Source organism: Emys orbicularis, chromosome 17 (assembly GCF_028017835.1).
Source record: "Emys orbicularis isolate rEmyOrb1 chromosome 17, rEmyOrb1.hap1, whole genome shotgun sequence".
In the NCBI taxonomy this organism is placed as follows: domain Eukaryota; kingdom Metazoa; phylum Chordata; order Testudines; family Emydidae; genus Emys; species Emys orbicularis.
This window is the reverse complement of record NC_088699.1, coordinates 8,623,931-8,644,546: the sequence shown is the minus strand read 5'-3', so window position 1 is coordinate 8,644,546 and position 20,616 is coordinate 8,623,931. Positions and strand designations below refer to the sequence as shown.

The window sequence follows — 20,616 nt, the reverse complement described above, 5'->3', positions numbered from 1 at the left end:
GATATGCCGGTCGCTTCCGGGAGCTGCCCGAGGTAAGCACCGCCCGGTTGGAGCCTGCACCCCCACCCCCTCCTGCACCTCCACCCCCTCCTGCACCCCAACCCCCTGCCTCAGCCCCCTCCTGCACCCCACAGCCCTTGTGCATCCCAATCCCCTGCCCCAGGCTCAGCCTGGAGCCCCCTCCCACACTCCGAACCCCTCAGCTCCATCCCAGCCTGGTGAAAGTGAGTTGGGGGGGAGAGAGAGCAATGGGGGAGGGATGAAGTGAGAGGGGGCGGGGCCTTGGAGAAGGGGCGGGGCCTCTGAGAAGGGCAGGGGCGGGGCAAGGGTGTTTTGGTTTGTGCAATTAAACAGTTGGCAACCCTATGACTGTATGGCAGATAGGGGTTGTTAACACACTGCACTTGGCCTTGTTTTTGCAGGAGTCCGATACAGCCAGCAGGGGAACAATGAGGTCACTTCCTCTTCGACAATCAGTCACCATGGCAACAACACCATGGTGACCACCAGCCAGTCCGTCCTACAGCAGGTTTCTCCAGCAGGGTTGGACCCAGGCCACAATTTACTCTCGCCTGATGGTAAAATGGTGAGTACACCTGGCCTATTGTAGCTCCAAAGCTGATAAGATAAGAGGGCCCAGCAGGCAAAACAAACAAGACTTTTTTTTTTTTTTTTTAGTTTCACACAAGGCCCACGTTAAACAATGAAGCATTGTAGGGCTGGAGGTGGGAGGGGCGGGGTAAAAAAAAATCCCAGCTGCCAGGAGTCAAAGGCAGCGCTCTGACCGTAGGTAGTGGTGTACGGTCTGAACCCAGCCAATAAACCTGACACAGGCCCGTTCTCATTTTATTGATTGAATGCCTTGTAAAGTAGCACAGTGGGTGGATCACTGTTTGTTTTTCGCTGCCGATGACATTCGTGTTGATAAAATGCTCATTCATTTATTTTTTTTCTTAAGCCCTCCAAAGTTCTAAGTTTCACCAGGGAAGCAGTTTCTTTACAAGCAAGCCCCTTCCCCTCTCTGACCCCCCCCCCCGCCCCACACACACACACACACACACACACACACACACACACAATCTGCTGCTCAATGTGTGTTACTGGGCCACTCTGCACCTGGGCCACAGAGGATAGGAATCTGTTACCGCTCAAGCTGAGTGGAAGAGTTTGGGCCAAAGCTTTTTCTTTTTCTTTTTTTTTGGGGGGGGGGGGCAAAATACAGATTTGGTGACACCAAAACATTTTGCGAATTCATGTCGATTTCACCTAATTGTCTGAAAATCTTTAAAAAATTGAAATGTTTTTCCTTTTTTCAGTTTGAAAGGGCTTTTTTATATCAAAATAATCTCTTCTTTTTTTTAAGACCTTCAAAACCAGTTCAGAACGTTGGATAGCTAAACAAAATATTTTGATTGACCCAAAATGAAAATTTTTTTCAACTTCAATTTTCCAAAAAATTTCAAAAAAACCTCAGCCTTTGGTCTGATCCAATTTATTTTTTAACATTTTGAAAATGCCAAGCTCTAGTTACAGACCCAGTAAACAAGGCTCTGTAGTTCAAGCTGTAGCAGCTTATGCATTTAACTCTGGAGGTCCCACGGTATTAGAGAGACAAGATCAGTGAGGTAATATCTCTTATTGAACTAGCTTCTGTTGGTGAGAGAGACAGGATGGTGGCCCACACACAGGCTTTTGAAATACTGGCAGTATCATAGCCAATGAGGTTAATCTGAGGTGTGATTATTGCTAGTTGAAAACTTTTCCCAATATTCTGCTGTGTAGATTAGGACAATGGGAACTGGCTTCAAGTACTTCCCTAATGAGAGCCTTGAAAAAAGATACTGTATGTGGCAATGGTAATAAATATCAGTGGGCCCAAGATACATTATCTTAATCCAGATTCCTAACAACTTCCTACAGTAAAAGCCTTTCGATCCGAACATTAGGTTTGTCTCACTGCAAAGAGAGATCTGGATTTTGCACACGACCCCCCTATGTTCAGATTTCACGTGCCCCCAAAATTTGGGACATGCATTTCTAAGCAGATCACGAATAATCATAAAAAATAATCCAGAAGAATAGATGACACATCAGGCATTAAAAATCAAATGGACAAAATGACTGATAAGGCATTGTGAGCCTTTCCTTTTAAAAGTCAGGAGAGTATTCTGAAGTAGTAGCCCAAACATATTATTTATTTTATTGTATTGCAATAGCAGCTAGGAACCCCAGTCACAGAGAGGAAGTATGTGGTGATAGGCGCTGTACAAATGGAATAAAGACCGTCCCTGACCCAAAGAGTTTACAGTCTCCATGTAAGACGAGAGACAGCAGGTGCATAGACAGACAGACACATGGAGGAAGCACAATTAGATGAGATGGTCAGCAGGATGGTAGCCAGTGGTCTCTGCACTCCAGCTGCCTAACTGTTACCAAGTTTTCTGTAGCCATCACAGCAAAGGTGAGCTTTCTGGAAGCATTTGGAGGAGGACAATGAGGTAGTTTTGCAGATGTTCACAGGCTGCTCCTCCCAAGTGTGAGGGGCTGCATGGGGGGAAAGCACGACGGTGCTTGTTTGAAATTTAACAAGTTACAGTTGAAACGGAACCGATTTTAACCATCACAGAAACATGCACAGCAGTAAAAGCTTTTTACCCAGCTTGACGCAGTGCTCAACCAGCCCCACTGAGTGCAGGATGCATAGCACCGAACATTTATGGGCATCCATTAGTATGGAGCTGTCATCCAGTTTATTTCTGATCTCCTCCGCAGAGCTAGCTAGTGCTTGCAAGTTATTTAACACAAATATGCTGTGGGCTGTGGTTTCCAGTGAGTAAACATGTTTCTCTAATATCCCATATCAAATTAACAACAGCCAAGGAAGTCATTGCAGCTTAAAATAATGTTGTGTTTTGTTTTTTTTGAGGCACATGCTATTGAACCTATCAGGAGTTTGGGCTTGTCATTGTTTTATGAGCCTTCATTGCCTTTTACCATCACAGCTATGGAAAACTCAGTGGAGGGTTGTTTTAATGATGTGGTTTGAATACTTTCTTCGTCATGTGATCTCTAGCTTGTTTCTTTTGGTTCAAGTTTTTGGTCCTAATCTCAAGTTTGAAATTAGCTCAAACTGCAAGAGTTCCATGGTTTTGTGACTGATTGTTTGACTTGCACACCTGCTGTGGTGTAAGCTGGCCTTGAAGAACTTTTTGAAAAGGGAAAATACTGGATAAGAAAATCTGACTCATTCTCATGCTCTGAAATGCATTGATATGTTTGTTTCAATTAAAGCAAGGCCCATCTCAAGCTCGGATGTGCATGATACACTTGCAAACCGAGACCAAAAATTTCACACCTGGAACCCCAAAGTGTGTCTAAATCCACACTGAGGTGTCTAAATAAAAGTGGACTGATTTTTCAAAGGGATGAGCACCTGAAGCTCCCATCAATGTCGGTGGAATTTGTGGATGTTCAGCACTTCTGATAATCAGACTGGTTTTATTTAGGTATTTGAATCCTTGCCTGCATCAGGGACCCCAATTTCAGAAACTGGTGCAAACCCTCACCATTGTAGACAAGGAAAGCCACAATATGCACTGGGAAAGCTTATTGTGGTGTCAAGCAGTTGGCCTTGTCTGCACCAGGGGGTTGCAGTAGTGCAGTTATATTGATGGCTGTAATTGGGACATATCTCCCATCTAGACCAGGCCTAAATAACCTCATTTTAGGCACCCATGTATGGACAATTGAGTCGCTGTCCGAAACATCAAGACCTCGATTCAGCAAGACGTTCACATAAGCATGTGTTGTAACTTTGAGCACATGAGCAGTCCCCTTGAACTCCATGAGACAAGTCACATGCTTAAAGTTGGGCATTTACTTAAGTACCTTGCTGAATTGGAGCCTAAACCTAACCAGACTCACTTAACTAGCATTCCTCCACCATATAGCCTGTTTCAGTATTGCCAGCTGCAGCCATTCAAAAATCATGAGTCTGGCCCCCTAAAATGATGAAACTGGCTTAAAAATTAATGAATTTTTAAAAAAATAATACATGTGGGATCTGTTCTTTGCCTTCTGTATTTTTAACCTTTATGATTCGAATTTTCCACCTTTCCTTTGTAACCATGAGGGCTAGAAAGTTATTGGGTTTTTGGTGTTGTTGTGGTTTTTTTTAATGAAAGTTCTCCCATAATCACATGACTCCAGGATCTGCGGCTTTAAGAATAAAACACTAATTACCAAGAAAATTGCAATGAACTCTCAAGAACTGGCGACATTGCTGTTTACTCAGAAAAGGCCTGAGCAAAAAAGATGAGTTTTTGCAGCGTGACTTGAGGATCCAAAATTTAGGATCTGGTAGACTGATGGGAGCAGTGGAAGCAGGTTTCCTGAAATGCCTCTCACTGTTGCTGCTGTGGTTTATTTAACTATTTCTACTGCAGTAGCACCTAGGAGCCCCAGTCATGGATAGGGTGACCAGACAGCAAGTGTGAAAAATCAGGACGGGGGTGGGGGGTAATAGGAGCCTATATAAGAAAAAGACCCAAAAATCGGAACTGTCCCTATAAAATCGGGACATCTGGTCACCCTAGTCATGGATCAGGACCTCTTTGTGCTAGGCGCTGTACAAACATAGAACAAAAAGAGAGTTCCTGCCCCAGAGAGCTCCCAACTGACATAAATGGTGGTTTCCCCCCGACTGACTGGGTCACTTTCCATGAGATGATTTTGCTTGTCTTTTTTGTGAAATGGCCTAGTCATGCATGAAGAGAGTCATTTCTGTATGGCTGGCCCTAGCCAAAGTCACTTTCATTTGACTAGAAGCGGTTTTGTCCATTGCGCCTCTGACATCTGTTGTCCCTTTTGGTTTCTTGACAGATCTCTGTTTCGGGAGGTGGGCTGCCCCCTGTAAGTACCCTGACCAATATCCACAGCTTGCCCCATCACAACCCACAACAGTCTCAGAACCTCATCATGACACCGCTCTCTGGCGTCATGGCAATCGCGCAAAGTAAGTGCCTCACCGTGCTCTAGTTTCAGTACACTCCAGTTGATAGGGCTTTTATCCCCTCGGCTGGTATGTTTAGAAGCAGTATGCGAGTAACTCCGTTCTGCAGCTCTGAATTCCCCCTCCTCCGTAGTTCCAGCTGGGTACAGTAATGTTCTTTGCTCCCAGCACTAACGCACTTTGTGGTCTTTTGCCACGTGCTATGGTGTTTCGCCACCAAGTTCAGAGGGGAAGGAAAGCAGTGGCTATGTGCTGTGAGTGAAATCAGCGGCCCTGTTGAAGTCAATGGGAGTTTTGCCATTAAATTCAGCGGGTCCAGGATTTCACCCAGAGTGTTTAGGGCCTGATCTGACCAGCTGTTCTGGGCATAAACTAGGAGGAACTCCATTGAAACCTGTGAAAACAGATGTATTTGAGAGGGGGATAAAACCCTTTGATTTTACTGCACACCCTGCTGTACTGCAGATAGAAGCAGACCGTGTACAGCACAACCCTTGTAGGTATCTCCAATGTATGAAGATAACATTCATCTCGATTTTTATTCCACTGCAGCAGCCGTCTCTGTTTCTGATTCCACCGGCACTGAAATCTTGACATGTTGTTTCGTTCTCCTCTGTTCTCATAGGTCTAAATACTTCCCAGGCGCAGAGCGTCCCTGTTATCAACAGTGTTGCCGGAAGTCTGGCAGCTTTACAACCAGTCCAGTTTTCCCAGCAGCTACACAGTCCTCATCAACAGCCACTCATGCAACAGTCGCCCAGCCATATGACACAGCAGCCTTTTATGGCCACAGTGACTCAGCTGCAGAATTCACACAGTAAGGATCTTGTCAGGTATTTGTTGAGGTCTGAAGGGAAGGATTTAGCTGCATTATAATTGCCAATTGTCATAAATACATTTTGAATTAACTGTGCTTTCTCCCCTCCTTGCCCTCTCTACCCCTCCGGCTAGTTGGTTCTAACTCATGACCTGCGTCATCTTCTCCTGCAGGTGTTAGGACATTCCCTTTCCAAAGTAGATTGATTCATGGGGGAATCGCAAACTCTCCAGCACTAAAGCAGTCAGATAAAAAAGGTGCACCATGGAAGAATTTTGAATCCCAGAGAGCATCAGGGGAATGAAAACACCCGAACTTCACCTTTCAGGACTATATGAGGAAATGACTCAGCTTTCATCAGAGGGCGCCAACACGTGGCAATTAATGTTGCCCACTGCCCATTGTTACACCCCTCCCAGCTCACCCTTCCATAGTACATGTATTTGCTACTCTTTTAGAATACAGAGTGCACCTTCCCGCTGCACAAACTTATTCCTTCATACTCGGTCTGCAAGTCCAGGAGCCAAATTCTGCTCTCGATCACAGGCGTAAATTCAGTATAATGTCAGTGGAGTTTTTCCGGATTTACACCAGAGCAGAATTTGGTTGAGGATCTTCTGTTTGTGTCCCCAGAGCGCCTGTGCTTGCCTGCACTGTGCTATCCAAGGAGATTTTGAGTTCTTCTCTAACTGCAATTGATAGGACCACCCTTTTAAGGTGCACTCAACATGATCATTGGAGTTAGGGGGCCAGGCAGGTGATGAAAAACAAACAGGTTTAGCTCTGTGGACATTTGGGCAGGCAGCAGATGATAACTTTTTTTCCGTATGGCTGTATTTATTGGCTAGGGCTTTCAAAGGGAGTCAGTAAAAGTCCATAGGATTTAGGTGCCTAACTCCCTGAGTCTCCTTGACATTCCCAACCATTTCATTTTACTTATTATGGTCTTTGCACTTTGGGGAGGAAGTTAGAACATAGGTATGTGGGGGAGGATGAACTACCCGTATGTTCTGCAAATGATGCCTTTGTTTTTATGTCTGTTGATGTTTTTTTCAGTTGAGCTTTTCTCATATTACAGTTCTACGAACAACAATTTTCAGATTGTGCCTGATTCATTTACACTCTCATGATCATTTAAAAAAAATTTAAAAATACGTTATGACCTAGATTAGAATAAGAAATCTTGTGTGTCCAGGGTTTCCTTCCCCAAATTATTGGGGAATTGTGTTCTGTAAGATGCTTAAATGTACAATGCAGTTGAGATGCCTAATTGCATAATATAAGTGAACTGCAGTTTTACTATTCTCCAAGACCCCAGTCTAATTGTAAACTAGTGTATGCTCCCGTTATGTTTACTAAATTTTCAGGTGTAGTTTACCTGTAGCATGTACTCAAGCTTAACAACAAATCTTTTAAAACACCTTGCCTAGTCCTTGTGACTAACGATCTGTTTTGCCAAATGGAATACATGGCCTTTATTCCCGGCTTTTAGTTTTACCAGGCAGGCAGGGGCCTCATGTAATTAAACAATAAGGCTTTGGCCAACTGAGGAGCAGCAGAGACTGTGAGGGGAAGACTCTTCCAGTTCTCCTTGGCCAGCAGGTTGGTGATTATAACATACACCTCTACCCTGATATAACGCTGTCCTCGGGAGCCAAAAAATCTTACCGCGTTATACGTGAAACCGCATTATATCGAACTTGCTTTGATCTGCCAGAGTGCGCAGCCCCGCCCCCCCGGAGCGCTGCTTTACTGCGTTATATCCAAATTCGTGTTCTATCAGGTCACGTTATATCGGGGTAGAGGTGTAGGTCCTCGAACTGAGGTTTGACAGCAGCAGCAGATGGAATATCTTGCTAAACACTAAAGCTGGTCAGAAAAGGAGGTGGGGTGTGTGTTTGTTTTGCACAGAAAATGTGGATTTTCAGCAAAATATTTTGTCCAAAAACTAAAATAGTTAGATTGTGAAATACCACTGTGGTGCCTCATGGGAGCTGAAGCTCAGGAACCTAGTGCATCCATTCCTCTCTCCACTAGGGTCCCTGGTTAGACTAAATCTCCCAGGATGCATCATGGTCTCTTCTTGATGAGAGGAGGTAGTACATTATGGCAGTTATATGGTAGTAGTGCATCATGGGAGATGAAGTTTGTCTGGGGAGACCAGCCATAGAGAAGAATTAAAGCATGAGGAACCTGAACTACAACTCCCATGAGGCACTGCAGCAGCACTTCATAACTGAAATATTTCAGTTTTGGGGAATTCTATTATTTGATGAAAAATCAAAAATTTCTTCAGAGAGCAGACATTTTTTGCAAAAAAAAATTTAGCTGAAAACCCAATTTTCTATCAAACGGTTGTTAAGGCTGGTCAAAAACTAACCAGAGTTAAGAATTTGTTTTTACCTTTTTTCTGGCTGAGGAGAACAGGATGGGAAGTTGCTTCACACTTTTCAGCTGGACAAAGAGCTTGCTTCTTAATTCAGGCATTTCCATTCCTGGTCAGCCTGGTAAACAAAACTCCCATTGACTTCATCTAGGATATTTGCCTGTGCTGCCTCCAATGCTCTTGTCCAGCACTCCTGCTCATTGTCTTGTTTGTGCATTTGGTTCTCCAGCAGAATGGCCTCCCAGAAAGTGGTTTGAGGGTCTTCAGCTGTTGGATCAAACCATGCCATTTTAACCCTTAATCTCTCCAAATGCTGCTGCAGAGAAACCAGGTGGATTCTCCAGACCTCTAAGGAGGACGCCGAGCATTCCTCCTTATTTGTTTTTACAAAAAACAAAAACAAAAAAAACCCCCCACAAATGTGTTGGAAACTTTTTGGCTTGACTGCTTTGCATTTGCATGAAGACTGTAGCTGGCATTTATATGATTGCTGTCTGTCTCCTTCATTTTCATAGTGTATGCACACAAGCAGGAGCCTCCCCAGTATTCCCACACTTCCCGGTTTCCATCAGCCATGGTGGTCACAGATACCAGCAGCATCAGTACATTAACCAATATGTCTTCCAATAAACAGGTAATGGCGCATACTGGGAAAGTGGGATAGGATTCTCTCAGTGTGAACGGTGTACTTCCCTGGTACGCTTGCTACTGCTAATGGGAGTTTAAGCCAATACATTTGGTGGTGAATAGACCCCAGTGTCTGCTTCTCAGCTCCACTGTTCTAAGAGTGATATTCAGGGACCACACCAGCATTCACAAAAGCTGATCCAAAGGCCTGTGTGTTTCTATTTATGGATAGTGTTTGATATTCAGCCCTAAATACCGGCCCATTATATAAACCACAGCAGCTGAATGTTTTGTGTGGAAATTAATGGGTGGTCTCAGGATTGTTCACAGTGCACAAGTGTCCATGTTGGTAACTGGCATTCTTACTGGCAGACTCAAAGGAGAGGGCCCAGCGTGAATGGGCTGTGGAGAGGGAGTGATCCACCTACCTCTATATGTGATCCCAGTGCAGAGTTAAGGCATGTTGGCAGATCTGTGTAGGGGAAAGCTTGTCCTTGCATGGCTTGGGCTGTGCTATTCAGTGTATATATGGAGGACTTCACTCCACTCTCCAGAGCTCTCAGCCCAACACCTGTCACCCATTGTGAATCCAGTTCATTTTCTTCTTAAAACCTGGCCCCAAAAATGACCAGCATGAGGATGTAACACCAAGCTGTGCTGGTTTATTATGACTTGTTTTAAAAAGCATAAGGTGGGTGAGGTAACTTCTGGTGGTGAAAGAGCTACACAGAGTTCTTCAGGTCTGGGAAAGATACTCAGTGTCCCAGCTAAATACAAGATGGAACAGATGGTTTAGCATAAGTAGTTAACACATAGATTCCAAGACCATTTAAGATGGAGTGGCCCATTAACACCCATGTAGTCATAGGATAAAGAGGGAGATTAGTGGGTTACAGATTGTTTTAATAAGTCATAAATCCCGTGTCTTTATGAAGACCATGTTATTTAGTGTCTAGCAAAGTTATGAATTCAAGCTCCCAGGCTTGTCTTTTGAAGGTTGTGTGTAGAGCCTTTGATAAATGCAGCAAAGTCAATGGACCAAGTTCATCTCTGGCATAACTCCATCAAAGTCAATTTAACTTCCTTGAATCAAAATGACTTTTTGGTGTCATTCAAGGCTTACTGAAAATGACATTGAATGATTATATTGAGAGACCGGCTCTAAACTGCAAGCGAGACAAGCCAGAGTAACTGTCAGAGTCATTGGAGTTACACTAAATGTACATGAGTGGACATGAGATCGGAATCTGGGGCCAGATCCTCAGCTTGTGTGTATCAGCATTGAAGTTATTGGGCCAAATCCCCAGCTGTTAAAAACTGTCACAACCCAGTGAAGTCAATAGAGCTATGCTGATTTATACCAGCTGTGAATCTGGTCCCCAGCCCCCAAATCTGTATTGGTGTCACACCAGATTTACATCAGTGAAGGTGAATCAGGCCCTACATTTTTAGTGTCCAGATCAGACAATAGCCCTTTTAAAAAAAAAAAAAGTGCTCTGGGGACTGTGGGAAATATGTGGCCCTTATCGATTACTAGATAAATAGGAGACAACCTTGAACTTGTATCCAGATAAACTTCTTTTTGCTAAGCTCTGACGGTGGGAAGAGAAAAATCTTTGCAACAAATGCACAGCAAATAATGTTTGGAATTGCTGCCCGGGTTCATTTTCAGATGCCCTTAAAGTTTCCCTCCGAGGATGGCAAAGGGAAGGCTCTGCCACCATAAAAAAAAAAATGAAAGAAACAGGATTGTGTAAGACCAAGTACAATGACCCAGACACACAGCTGGTGTAAACTGATGCAGCTCCATTGGAGTCAGTGGGCCAGATCCCCAGTGGGTGTGATTTGGCGGAGCTCCTTTGAAGTCAATGGAGATACACTTATGCCAGCTGACGATCTGGCCCCGGGTGTGGGACCCGCCACAGAACCTTTCTCTCACAAAATGGAAGGTGAAAGTGTAATTCCAAATCCCACTGCCCCTGCGACTCCTGTCAGGTTTCCCACTCTTTGTAGTGTGCAGGGAAAACATTTATCTGTGCCCACAAATCTCAATCAGTCGGGCAATCAGGCGCATCAGCACTCCTAGGGAATACCATTTCCTTTGAAAGCCTTTATCAATCCATCTGGTGTGCGCTCAGCCCTAACTTCTCTCTTGATTAATTATTCTGGCTTACCCCTAGTTGACTTTGATGCTTGCTTGTTGAAACAAGCCCTCTGAATACAGGAAATGTTCTTTTTAATCAAAATAGCGCACGATGCTACCCGCTAGGCCTGTCATGGAGCCTAATGATGGCTTATGCCCTTCGTTGGAGAGAATGATCAGCCTACCTTGAAGCATGGCTGGCCAAGATAATCAAGCCACTCGTTTCCCCCCCCCCACACACACACACACTATTTTACTTGAATTTTTTTAATGTACTCTTGTTTTATCCCATGCAAACAAGTGCTGAGCATAATCAGCAAATACCACGTTACCCAACCATAGCACCTGATCGTGCAAATTGTACTGAGCATAGAATGAAATTTCTCTATGGGCACAGGCCCGGCACCAGGCAAGTGAACCACTTAAGTCCCATTTTAAGTCCACAAGAGTAGGGCTAGAGTGGGAGCTGAGTGATGCAAGGGTCTGTGCACTGGAATACATTTCACCCTCAGCCGTCCCAAACAAAGCTCATTAGTAAGTGTCCAGGCCCAAGTTTGCATAGATAGGCCTGCTTTTCTATGATCCATTCTGCAAACACCGTTTGACCGTTAGCGGCAAAGGCAAGAAATAATTTTCATCTTAAACATCATTGAATATTTTTTTCATTGCCACCTACTGCTTTTAGCAAGAGGGGAGCAGAATTCTGAAGAGAAGACATCAAGGGACTGTTCCAAAACCCAGGGAAGTCAGTGGGAGCCTTTCCCTACATGGGGGCTTTGGATCAGGCCCTAGGATACCAGCTGATCATTTGACCGATTTATGCTCTATTTTGACATGACAAAAAGAGTCAAAAGGCTTTGTTCAATAAAAAGGTTTTTGTGTCCTGATCTCATACATGTCATTTTACAGTGCTCCTTTTGACCCCCATTCTCACACTGGTTGCTAACTGGAGTTTTGCTCTAAGTGTTCAGAAGGATATGAGCGCTGATGTTGAAAACATAATGCTAGTGGTTCCCATGGTAAAGTTCTGTGCCAAGCCACGTGCAAGTAGACACACTCACCTTAAATGCACAAGGCCCAGAGCTAAACTAGCTTCGTATCCATCCACAGCTGAATGCATAAGACAGCATGGCCACCTACTCATTGCACATACACAGCGATGAGAATTAGAACCTTCATCTCCAAAACTTACATCTCCTTGGGTTAGGGTGACCAGATAGCAAGTGTGAAAAATCGGGACGGGGGTGGGGGGTAATAGGAGCCTATATAAGAAAAAGACCCAGAAATCTGGACTGTCCCTATAAAATTGGGACATCTGGTCACCCTACCTTGGGTTGAGGCCTGTTGCCAGAGCAGTCAGTAGAAGGAACTTTATGCACTTGAGCAGATTGACTATCCCAGCCAATAGTGGAGAGTGGCGCATACAAGCAGTGGCTTAAATAGGTCGAAGTAGGAGGAGGAGCCTAGCATTTTCTTGGTAGCCGCTGTTGTGGTGGTGGTATGTGGTGAAGAGCATTATAATATCTGCTGCAAGAGGAAGAGAATGGGTGCAAAAGAAGAAACGTATCTGGAAGGAGTTCAGTGTGTGTGTGGAGCAGGGCTAGAAGGAGGGCATGCCCCAAATGGTCTCCACTCCCATTCCTAAATAGGTAAATGCCACTGTTTAGACTTGATCAGGATGGAAAAATCTGTATTGATTGACAGACCAATAAAAATGGGAGGCCAGGGTGCTCCTTTCTCAGGAAAGTTTGAAATGCCTAATGCAAATTCCTGTATTTATAAGATTTTAAGACATTTCGAAGGCGAGATTTAATGCGAAGCCTATCCGTGATTTAGCTTCCCTCTCCTAGCCTCTCACAGGATCCTTCCAGCTGAGCAAAAGTGGATGGGGCTTATCTATGTAGCTTGGTGGTAGGCTTTGCCCTTTGAGCTATACTGTGGCCCTCCCTCTCCTGGACCAGTTGCAGGGCTCTATCCCCATCCTGCTGGGAAGCAGGAAGAGGAACACCGCCAGTGTCTCTTGCTCAACAGTGCAGAATGCTATGTTAAGCGGTTAAGCCACCCCTTTGGGCTGGGCTCGCCAGCTTCAGCTCTGAGCACCACACTGCTGAGCTCTTATCAGATGTTTATGTTTAGACTTGGAAGGGGTAAATAAGTTCCTTTGACAACACTTAAGGCTGAGCCACCATTTTATTGCATTAGCAAACATCTGATAGCTCTGAGGCCCATCCCTAATGACATGTCCTAGAGGCCTCCTGGCGGCTCCTTATCTCCCTGTTATGATGTTTCACTGAATCTACAAGGTCATCCCAGGCTTCCTCATTCTCCACCCAAAATCTGAAAATTGAAGAACTGAGTAGGCGAGATGGGAGGGGGTGGAGAGTGAAGGATCATGGAACCTCCAGGTGGGAAATAATTGACCAATGCTTCCAAAACCAGAGATACACCAAGGGCTCAGCTCTGTCCCTCCTGCCCTTGTTCAAGTGGTTCAGTGTATGCTCTCACCTCTCTCCCTCCTTTGGAGCTTCTCTTGAAATGCAGCATGCGCCTTGTCAGGAGTGGGGCTGGGGAGGTGAGACGGGAAGAGAGAGGATGAACCGAGCAGACGAGAAAAGAAATGGCAGAGGGGCATGTTGTACACCGTGTCTTCTCTCTAGTCAGTGCTGGTGAGACAAACCAGAGACAGCAGTCCTCCGTGTAGCCGCCACACAGCAGAAGCAGCAGCAAGGCAAGCATCTCCTATGCTCCCCAGTGGTCAATATGCCTCAACTCTGATCTGGAGGGACCACCTCTAGGTGCAAGAAGTGAGTCCCATTACCCATTTTCTGCTGAGAGTGCTGGTAAGGCAGCACCAGTTGCGTGGATGATGTGAAGTGGACACCTGCCCAGCAAGTTAGGAGCCTAAATACTGGTGTGGATCTGGGATTGAGATCCTCAACTCATTTTACATAGGTCACAAGAAAGCCATCAGAGGGTCATAACTCCTGGCCTGTATGTAACATGAGCTGCCCCCCAAGCAACTTTTAACTCGTGTGACTGCATTTACTCAGCAGATCTCCATACGCTTGGCTGATCTTGGCAGCATTGCAAAGGCAAATGAACTGGTCTTGGAACAATTTCTCCCATAGGCTGGGCACACACAGGCCCTTTTTTGCAACATCTGGCGTGAAAACTATTTTCCCACTGTGTTCCCCATTGCAACTCTTGAGACCTTGGGCATGATCCAACACCCACTGACTTCAGTGGGAGTTGGATTAGGCCCCGATGAGTGTCCTTAACTACCAAGTCAGCTGGCAGGATTGGCCCCAGTGTACCGGTTGCATAAAAATCTTCTAAGAGCTACGGGCCCAATCTGCAACCTTGGAGTATTTTCCCCTTGAATTCATTGAGGCTAATGGGAATTGGTATAAACGGGACTGATCTCTATGATCCAGATCCTTTAGGTGACTAACTCGCATTCATTTCAAGGGGAGTTAGGTCCCTGAATACTTTTGAGGATCTTAGCCTGGGTCAATAAACGGACCTACTGGGATGTGTAGAATACGAGCAGAACTCCGTGGAGCTGAGGTTGCTTGGCACATTGGAGCCTTTGTGCAGGACAGAATGTTCTGCTCCCATAATATTATGGAAGGAAAGGCAGCGTACGAATTACTGTCTGTATCACACTGAACGTTTTATGAACACCTGAATGGTCCTGAAAGCTCAATCCCGAGTGTCATAAAATCATCCAGGTCCAGTGACTCCACCTCTGCACATTGCAACATTTTTTTGTACGCTCTCTGACTCACGCATCCTGTTTCTTTCCCTCCCAGTGTCCCCTGCAAGCCTGGTGATGTTCCACACCTCACTTATTCTGCACCTAGCAACGGGAACTTATTTTCCACAACATCACGCCGGTAACCAACGAAGTCCGAGGGGTGTTGCCATAGTGAAGCTCAGCCGGCTTGTCTAGTGCCATAGCGAGACGCCCATTAACCTGAAAAAGAGCTAGCGCTTCAAGACTTAATAGCCACCCTTCTGTGACTTGACAGGACCGAAGTGCCTACTCCCAGAGACTGTGCTTTTCCATTTCCTTCACGCAGTATTTCCAAGAGATGTCTTGAGGATTTTAAGTATTTGCCTTTGAGAGGGCATTGGCTCTCATGAGAAAATTAAGAACAAAATGTACAGATGGCAGAAGAGGAAGATGAAGATCAAACATATTTAAGTTATATTCCTTCACCAAACAGACTGATGAGACTTGGAGCTGTTACTTGGAGTTTGGAAGAAGGAATCGCATGTTCTGTTGAACTGAGCCAATTAAACTGTAAATATAGATAAACTTCTCTCCTCTCTGATCCTTCCATCTCCATCTATAAATAGAGAGTTATATTAAAGAAGTAAATTTTGTCCAATGGATGTAAACTACTGTAATTAAGTGCAATTTCCCCACCTGTATATATTGCCAACATTTTTCTTATTTCTCTTTTTGTAAAGGTCAGAACTGAAGGTTTTTCTTTTTTTTCTTTCTTTAAATGAACAAAATCATGAGGAAACACATGGGCCTAGTCGATGATAATCAACCAGTGTTTGTGAGGACAGACATAAGCTCATCCTTTGTACAGCTGCTACTAAAGGCTGACAAATTGTGGTTTGGTCAATAGTCCAGACAAATATGAACCCAAATTTAGTGAAGGACCAGGAATGAAATACATAACCCAATGGCTGGCTACCCAGTGACCATGAAATGCACCATCCATCTGGTGGCTATTGCCAATATGCAGAGCTCAAAAATTTATGATATTCCCTGACATGTAGGCATTTTGAGTGAAAATGTTTAGGGGCAAGGGAAGAGGGAATTAAAACATGTGGACTGCTTTGGGAGTTCTCAGCTTACAGGTGTGGGTAGTTTTCAAGGAAGCCTGTAGCATTTGCTGCTATGTACCTGAATGGGCTGGTAACCACACTTTTTAGTGGGAACTTTCTACACGTCCAAAGGGGTTTGGAGAAATCCTGATCTTCTTTGGAGCAGGGGGGAAAAGTGAGAAGTGAAATCCCAATATCACCTCAGGAAGTGAGAAGGGATTTGGTGTCTAATATCACCTGGTCTCCTGCTCAATAAAAACTGTTAATATAAGCCAGTTATCTTACATTTTACGTAATTGTAGGGCAAGCCTTATTAACTTTCCCTTTCCAATTAACAAGCCAAGGGCATAGTTCTGATGCCACTTCCTAGCCTGTTGCTGGCTTTCCCTCCTCTGCAACTGGATAAAATATCTGTAGTGCCAGGAGTGTGAGTGTTTCATGCTGACAGCCAGATACGTTGCCATTAAGGGCCTCATTGTCATACCATGACTCAGACTGAGTAGTGTCTTGCTCACCAAGTAATGCCTTTGAATTCAGTAGGACTATGCATAGTGAGAGGTACTACTTAGTCCAATATGGATAAAGGTATCACAATTTGGCCCTAAACCAGAAATGTACATGCTGGAAAATGACCATAAAGGGGCTGTGATGGCTTTGAGGGCATATCTCCATTGCCTTCCATTGATGCACTGGCAGGTGCTGTATTGGCCTGTTCTTTACTCGTTGGCTGTAGAGGTATTTGAGACAGAAAGTTCCTGGAAAAGGGTAGAATTATTAAGCAAAAGGTCCATTTGGGAGGGGTGCGTGGCTAACAATTTTTTATCTCTTCCCATTCCAAATTCATTTCAACAGAAGACTGGGGTCTAATCCTGCTTCTTTGAAATCAGTAACAAAACTTTCCTTAACATCGGAGGGACCAGAATTAAGGCCTTTGGCAAGGAGACCAGATGATCTACTAGTAGCCAGCAGGGGAGCGCACAAATAACAAATTCTTCTGGGTCCTCCTCACTCCCAAGTTTGGGGATACTGGAACTTTTCTCCATCCTGCTAACCACTCTAGAACGTAAATCAGACAACTAGCATCTCCCCAGCTTGTAACTACTACAAGAAAAAAGGGATACTGGGCCAGACCCTGAGCTGATTATAAATCGTCATAGTTCTATTGAAGTCAATGGAGCTATACTGATTTACACTAGCTAAGGATCTGGTGTAAAATTTTCAAAAGTGCCTAAATCCCATTTTCAAAGGGACTTAGGAACCTGCATCTTGTTTACTTGAGGTGAGTCTTAGGCTCCTAAATGCCTAAGTCACTTGAAAATGGGACAGGCGCCTGAATCACTTAGACACTTCTGAAATTTTTTTTAGCTGGTGCCTTAATTTCAGACTCCATGAGTAATTTAAAAGGGTAAACCTCATTAGAGTCTTCCTGTGAACAGAATGATCAATACTAAATATAAAAGCAGCAGATTCTCTTTTTGGGGCAGGGACCATCTTTTACTTTTGTGTTTGTACAATGCCTAGCACAATGGGGTCCCAATCCTCATTGGGATTAGTAGGAATTATTGGACGACAAGTAATAAATCATTATGAACTGGAAAGCAATCTTTGGAATGAAATTTATTTTGATGTATACTATAATTAAATACCATTTCTTCTGGCTCCCTGTCGGTGTGTGATGTATATCTGAGGCCCAGGTAATATTGCATTAATATCCTCATCCCTTCATTGACAAAAACAAGATGAATTTAAATGTTTGCAAAGTAATTCTAGGGTAGACATGTCATAAGCACAAGGTGAGTGCTTGTAACCGCCATAGTTGTACTGCAGATGTTGATTCAACAGGCTGTGTGGAAAGCAGAATGAGTCTTCTCATCAAAGAATAAAGCTAAATGTTTCCCTCGCTCTTGAAACATTAATCTCGATTTCCAATTGGCGAGATTTAATAAGTCAAATATTTCATATTAATATCACAGAATTAATCTGAAAAAGAAATGGGCTCCAGAAGTAACATTTTATTTGGGATTGCCAACAACCCAAAGTTTGGGGGTGTTTATATCTGGGATTTGGATTCACTCCATAATAAAGACAGGGGCCATTTACAAAGTCCAGTTCAGAATTCAAAATTGGAGCACCCTTGTATGACGTTTTGGGGCCATATCTCTAGTGGATTGAACCTGGAGCTGGAAGTTAGAGAACTAAAGTTCTAATACTGGCGATGGCACTAACTGTGTTGACATTATTCTACCAAGGCTTGTACCTCAACCATCACCGACTGTGGTACGTAACTATCTTAATTAAGTAAGTCACTTAGGATGTAACATTCGAAAGGGTAGACAAAGAGCTCCCATCAACTGGGGGATGCTCAGCGCTTTTGAAAATCAGGAGAATCTCTCTGTGACTCATTTACCCTAGCTATAAAATGGGGGTAAAGGACACTTACCTTTGTAAAATTCTTTGAGGTCTTTGATTGCAAATTGCTATATAGGTGCAGAGTATTGTTGTCTTATTAAATCCTGCTCTTTGTCAAATGAACTAGAAGACTACTGAAGCATCAAAAAGAGGCGCTTCAGGCCCAGATCCTCAAAGGTGTATTTAGGCTCCTAATTTCCACTGAAATCAATAGTCATTATTGGCCTAACCAACTTTGCGGATCTGGGCTTCAGTGTTTTGGGTTAATCTGCATCGGTATCTTAGTTTGGGCACTTAACTGAAATTTGTCTGTCTGAACCTGTTCAAGAAAATCAGGCTCTGTATCTTGGGGCAATGGCTTTCTTGGGAGATTTCTGGTGTCCCTTGGTTCTAGCTAGAGCAGAAACACCTATATAAGGAAAACTTCTCTTATGAAATGTCTGTATTTCGGCATCCTCTCCAGCCAGTAGTTGGAAGCATAAAGCTGATCGAAATTAACAAGCATGAAAACTATGAGAGTCTGAATGAAAATGATCAAATAGTTCTTTGATTGATTGATAAAGCTTTCGGGAAAAGATTCAGCTCATTTTAAGTACAGCTGTTTGCAGTTCCCTTGGTACCAATGCCTCTCCCTTCAGCTGAACTGAATTCGACAATGAATTTTTGACATAAGAACATAAGAATGGCCGTACTGGGTCAGACCAAAGGTCCATCTAGCCCAGTATCCTGTCTACCGACAGTGGCCAATGCCAGGTGCCCCAGAGGGAGTGAACCTAACAGGTAATGATCAAGTGATCTCTCTCCTGCCATCCATCTCCACCCTGTGACAAACAGAGGCTAGGGACACCATTCCTTACCCAATTCCTTCCTTATGCTCTGTACTGCTGATGAAACAGTTTGAACTTTACTCTTAAATATTAGCAATTTCACAATGTATTTGGGCTTAGCTGCAGCTAATTTCATACAACTCACAAAAGACCAGGTTCAGATCCTGCTATTAATGCTGACTAGTATCTTACTCCATGGGTCCCCACTGAAGTTTACAGGCCAGATCCTGAGGGAATGTAAATCAACGTGGTTCCACTGAAGTCAGTGGAGTTATGCCAGTTTAAACCAGCTGAGGCTATGGCTTAATGGTACTCCACATGGAGTAAGATACTACCCAGCATTAGTAGTATGAGAATATGGCCCTAAATAACTTGCTATATCTTATCTGATGTTTTGGGCAGAATGCTACTTTTTGTCTTAATGTGCCATGTGGTCTCACTTCTGAACCATCTTTAAAACAATCATAGAATGATGATTTTAAAAAAATGAATTTTGTTTTTCAAATACTCTGTTATTTGAAGTGCCCATTTCCTACTTCTTTCCCCAAATGAAAGCCATACCCTAGAGAAAGGGGAAGAACAGAGGGCAAATGAGAATCTCTGTGACAGACGCCTGGCAAGATGGCGATTACTAGATGTGAGGACCTCAGAAACATAATAAATACTACAAGGCAGGTAAGAAAGTGAAAGGACACAAGGGTGAGAAGATGTGGGTGGAAAATGCAGTCAATCCAGGGAATCATTTATATCAGAGGCAAACATTCACCAGACACTCTGGAAAGGGGAAAACCAGGATGGTGGCTGAAAATTCAAATGACTCAACATTTATTGGGGGCAACAGTAAGCAATACCATAAAGATATAGGCCGTGCTCCTGCATGCAGGCAGACCTTGGCACCGTGCAGAGCCCCACTAAAATCAACGGGGCACTGTGTGTGTGCAAGAATGAACTTGGGCGCAGCCATTGGCAGGATCAAAGCCTTCTGATATTGACGTAGCAGAAGTGGTAAGGCCAGAAGTGGTAAAAGATAGAAAATCTGAGTTTAGATCAGAGCTGAGTCTGAGTGGCTGTGCGTCAGCGAGTCTAGGAAACATCAGCGAGACGGAAGCCTCAGCTCAGTCAGGAGTCTCATCTTGCTAGAAAGACAAAGCATTACGCAGCCTTTGGGACTCTCCTCCCAGCCTTTGTCTGTTGCTCCTGTAAGCTCCTCTGGGCAAGAACTGTCTCTTGTGTGTTTTTACAGCATCTAGCAGTGGGGCCCTGGTCTTGGCTGAGGCCTGAGGTTCTGTTGTAATACAAATACTAACCAGCGATGGAATTTCATGGAAGATTATTTTCTTCCTGGCATATATTTATGAAGGATGCAACTATAATAGTTCTGACTTAATTAGATTGTTAATATGGTGAACACTATTGTTAAGATTAATAATTAAAACATTTCCCATCTTCATGAAATACAGTGATTCAAACAGGCTTCTCCACCCTAGAACTGTTCATTGGCCAATCTGATATCTCCTTTTATAAAGTCATTCTGTATAATATACCGTCACT

At 43.9% G+C, this 20,616-nt stretch overlaps 1 protein-coding gene and 1 non-coding gene across 3 annotated transcripts in view; both read left to right on the top strand.

Moving 5' to 3' along the window:
* HNF1B (HNF1 homeobox B) overlaps positions 1-14,817 on the top strand; it is a 58,243-nt gene extending 43,426 nt beyond the window's left edge. For both annotated transcript variants that reach the window (XM_065418277.1, XM_065418276.1), the window contains exons 5-9: positions 423-586; positions 4,882-5,014; positions 5,637-5,828; positions 8,730-8,848; positions 14,797-14,817. In XM_065418277.1, coding sequence (XP_065274349.1) covers positions 423-586; positions 4,882-5,014; positions 5,637-5,828; positions 8,730-8,848; positions 14,797-14,817 — 629 coding nt within the window. The remainder of the gene's footprint in view (positions 1-422; positions 587-4,881; positions 5,015-5,636; positions 5,829-8,729; positions 8,849-14,796) is intronic.
* LOC135891087 (U4 spliceosomal RNA) lies at positions 1,690-1,825 on the top strand. Its single transcript, XR_010562235.1, has one exon. It is a non-coding gene; the product is annotated as a U4 spliceosomal RNA (small nuclear RNA).
* Positions 14,818-20,616: the final 5,799 nt, after the last annotated feature.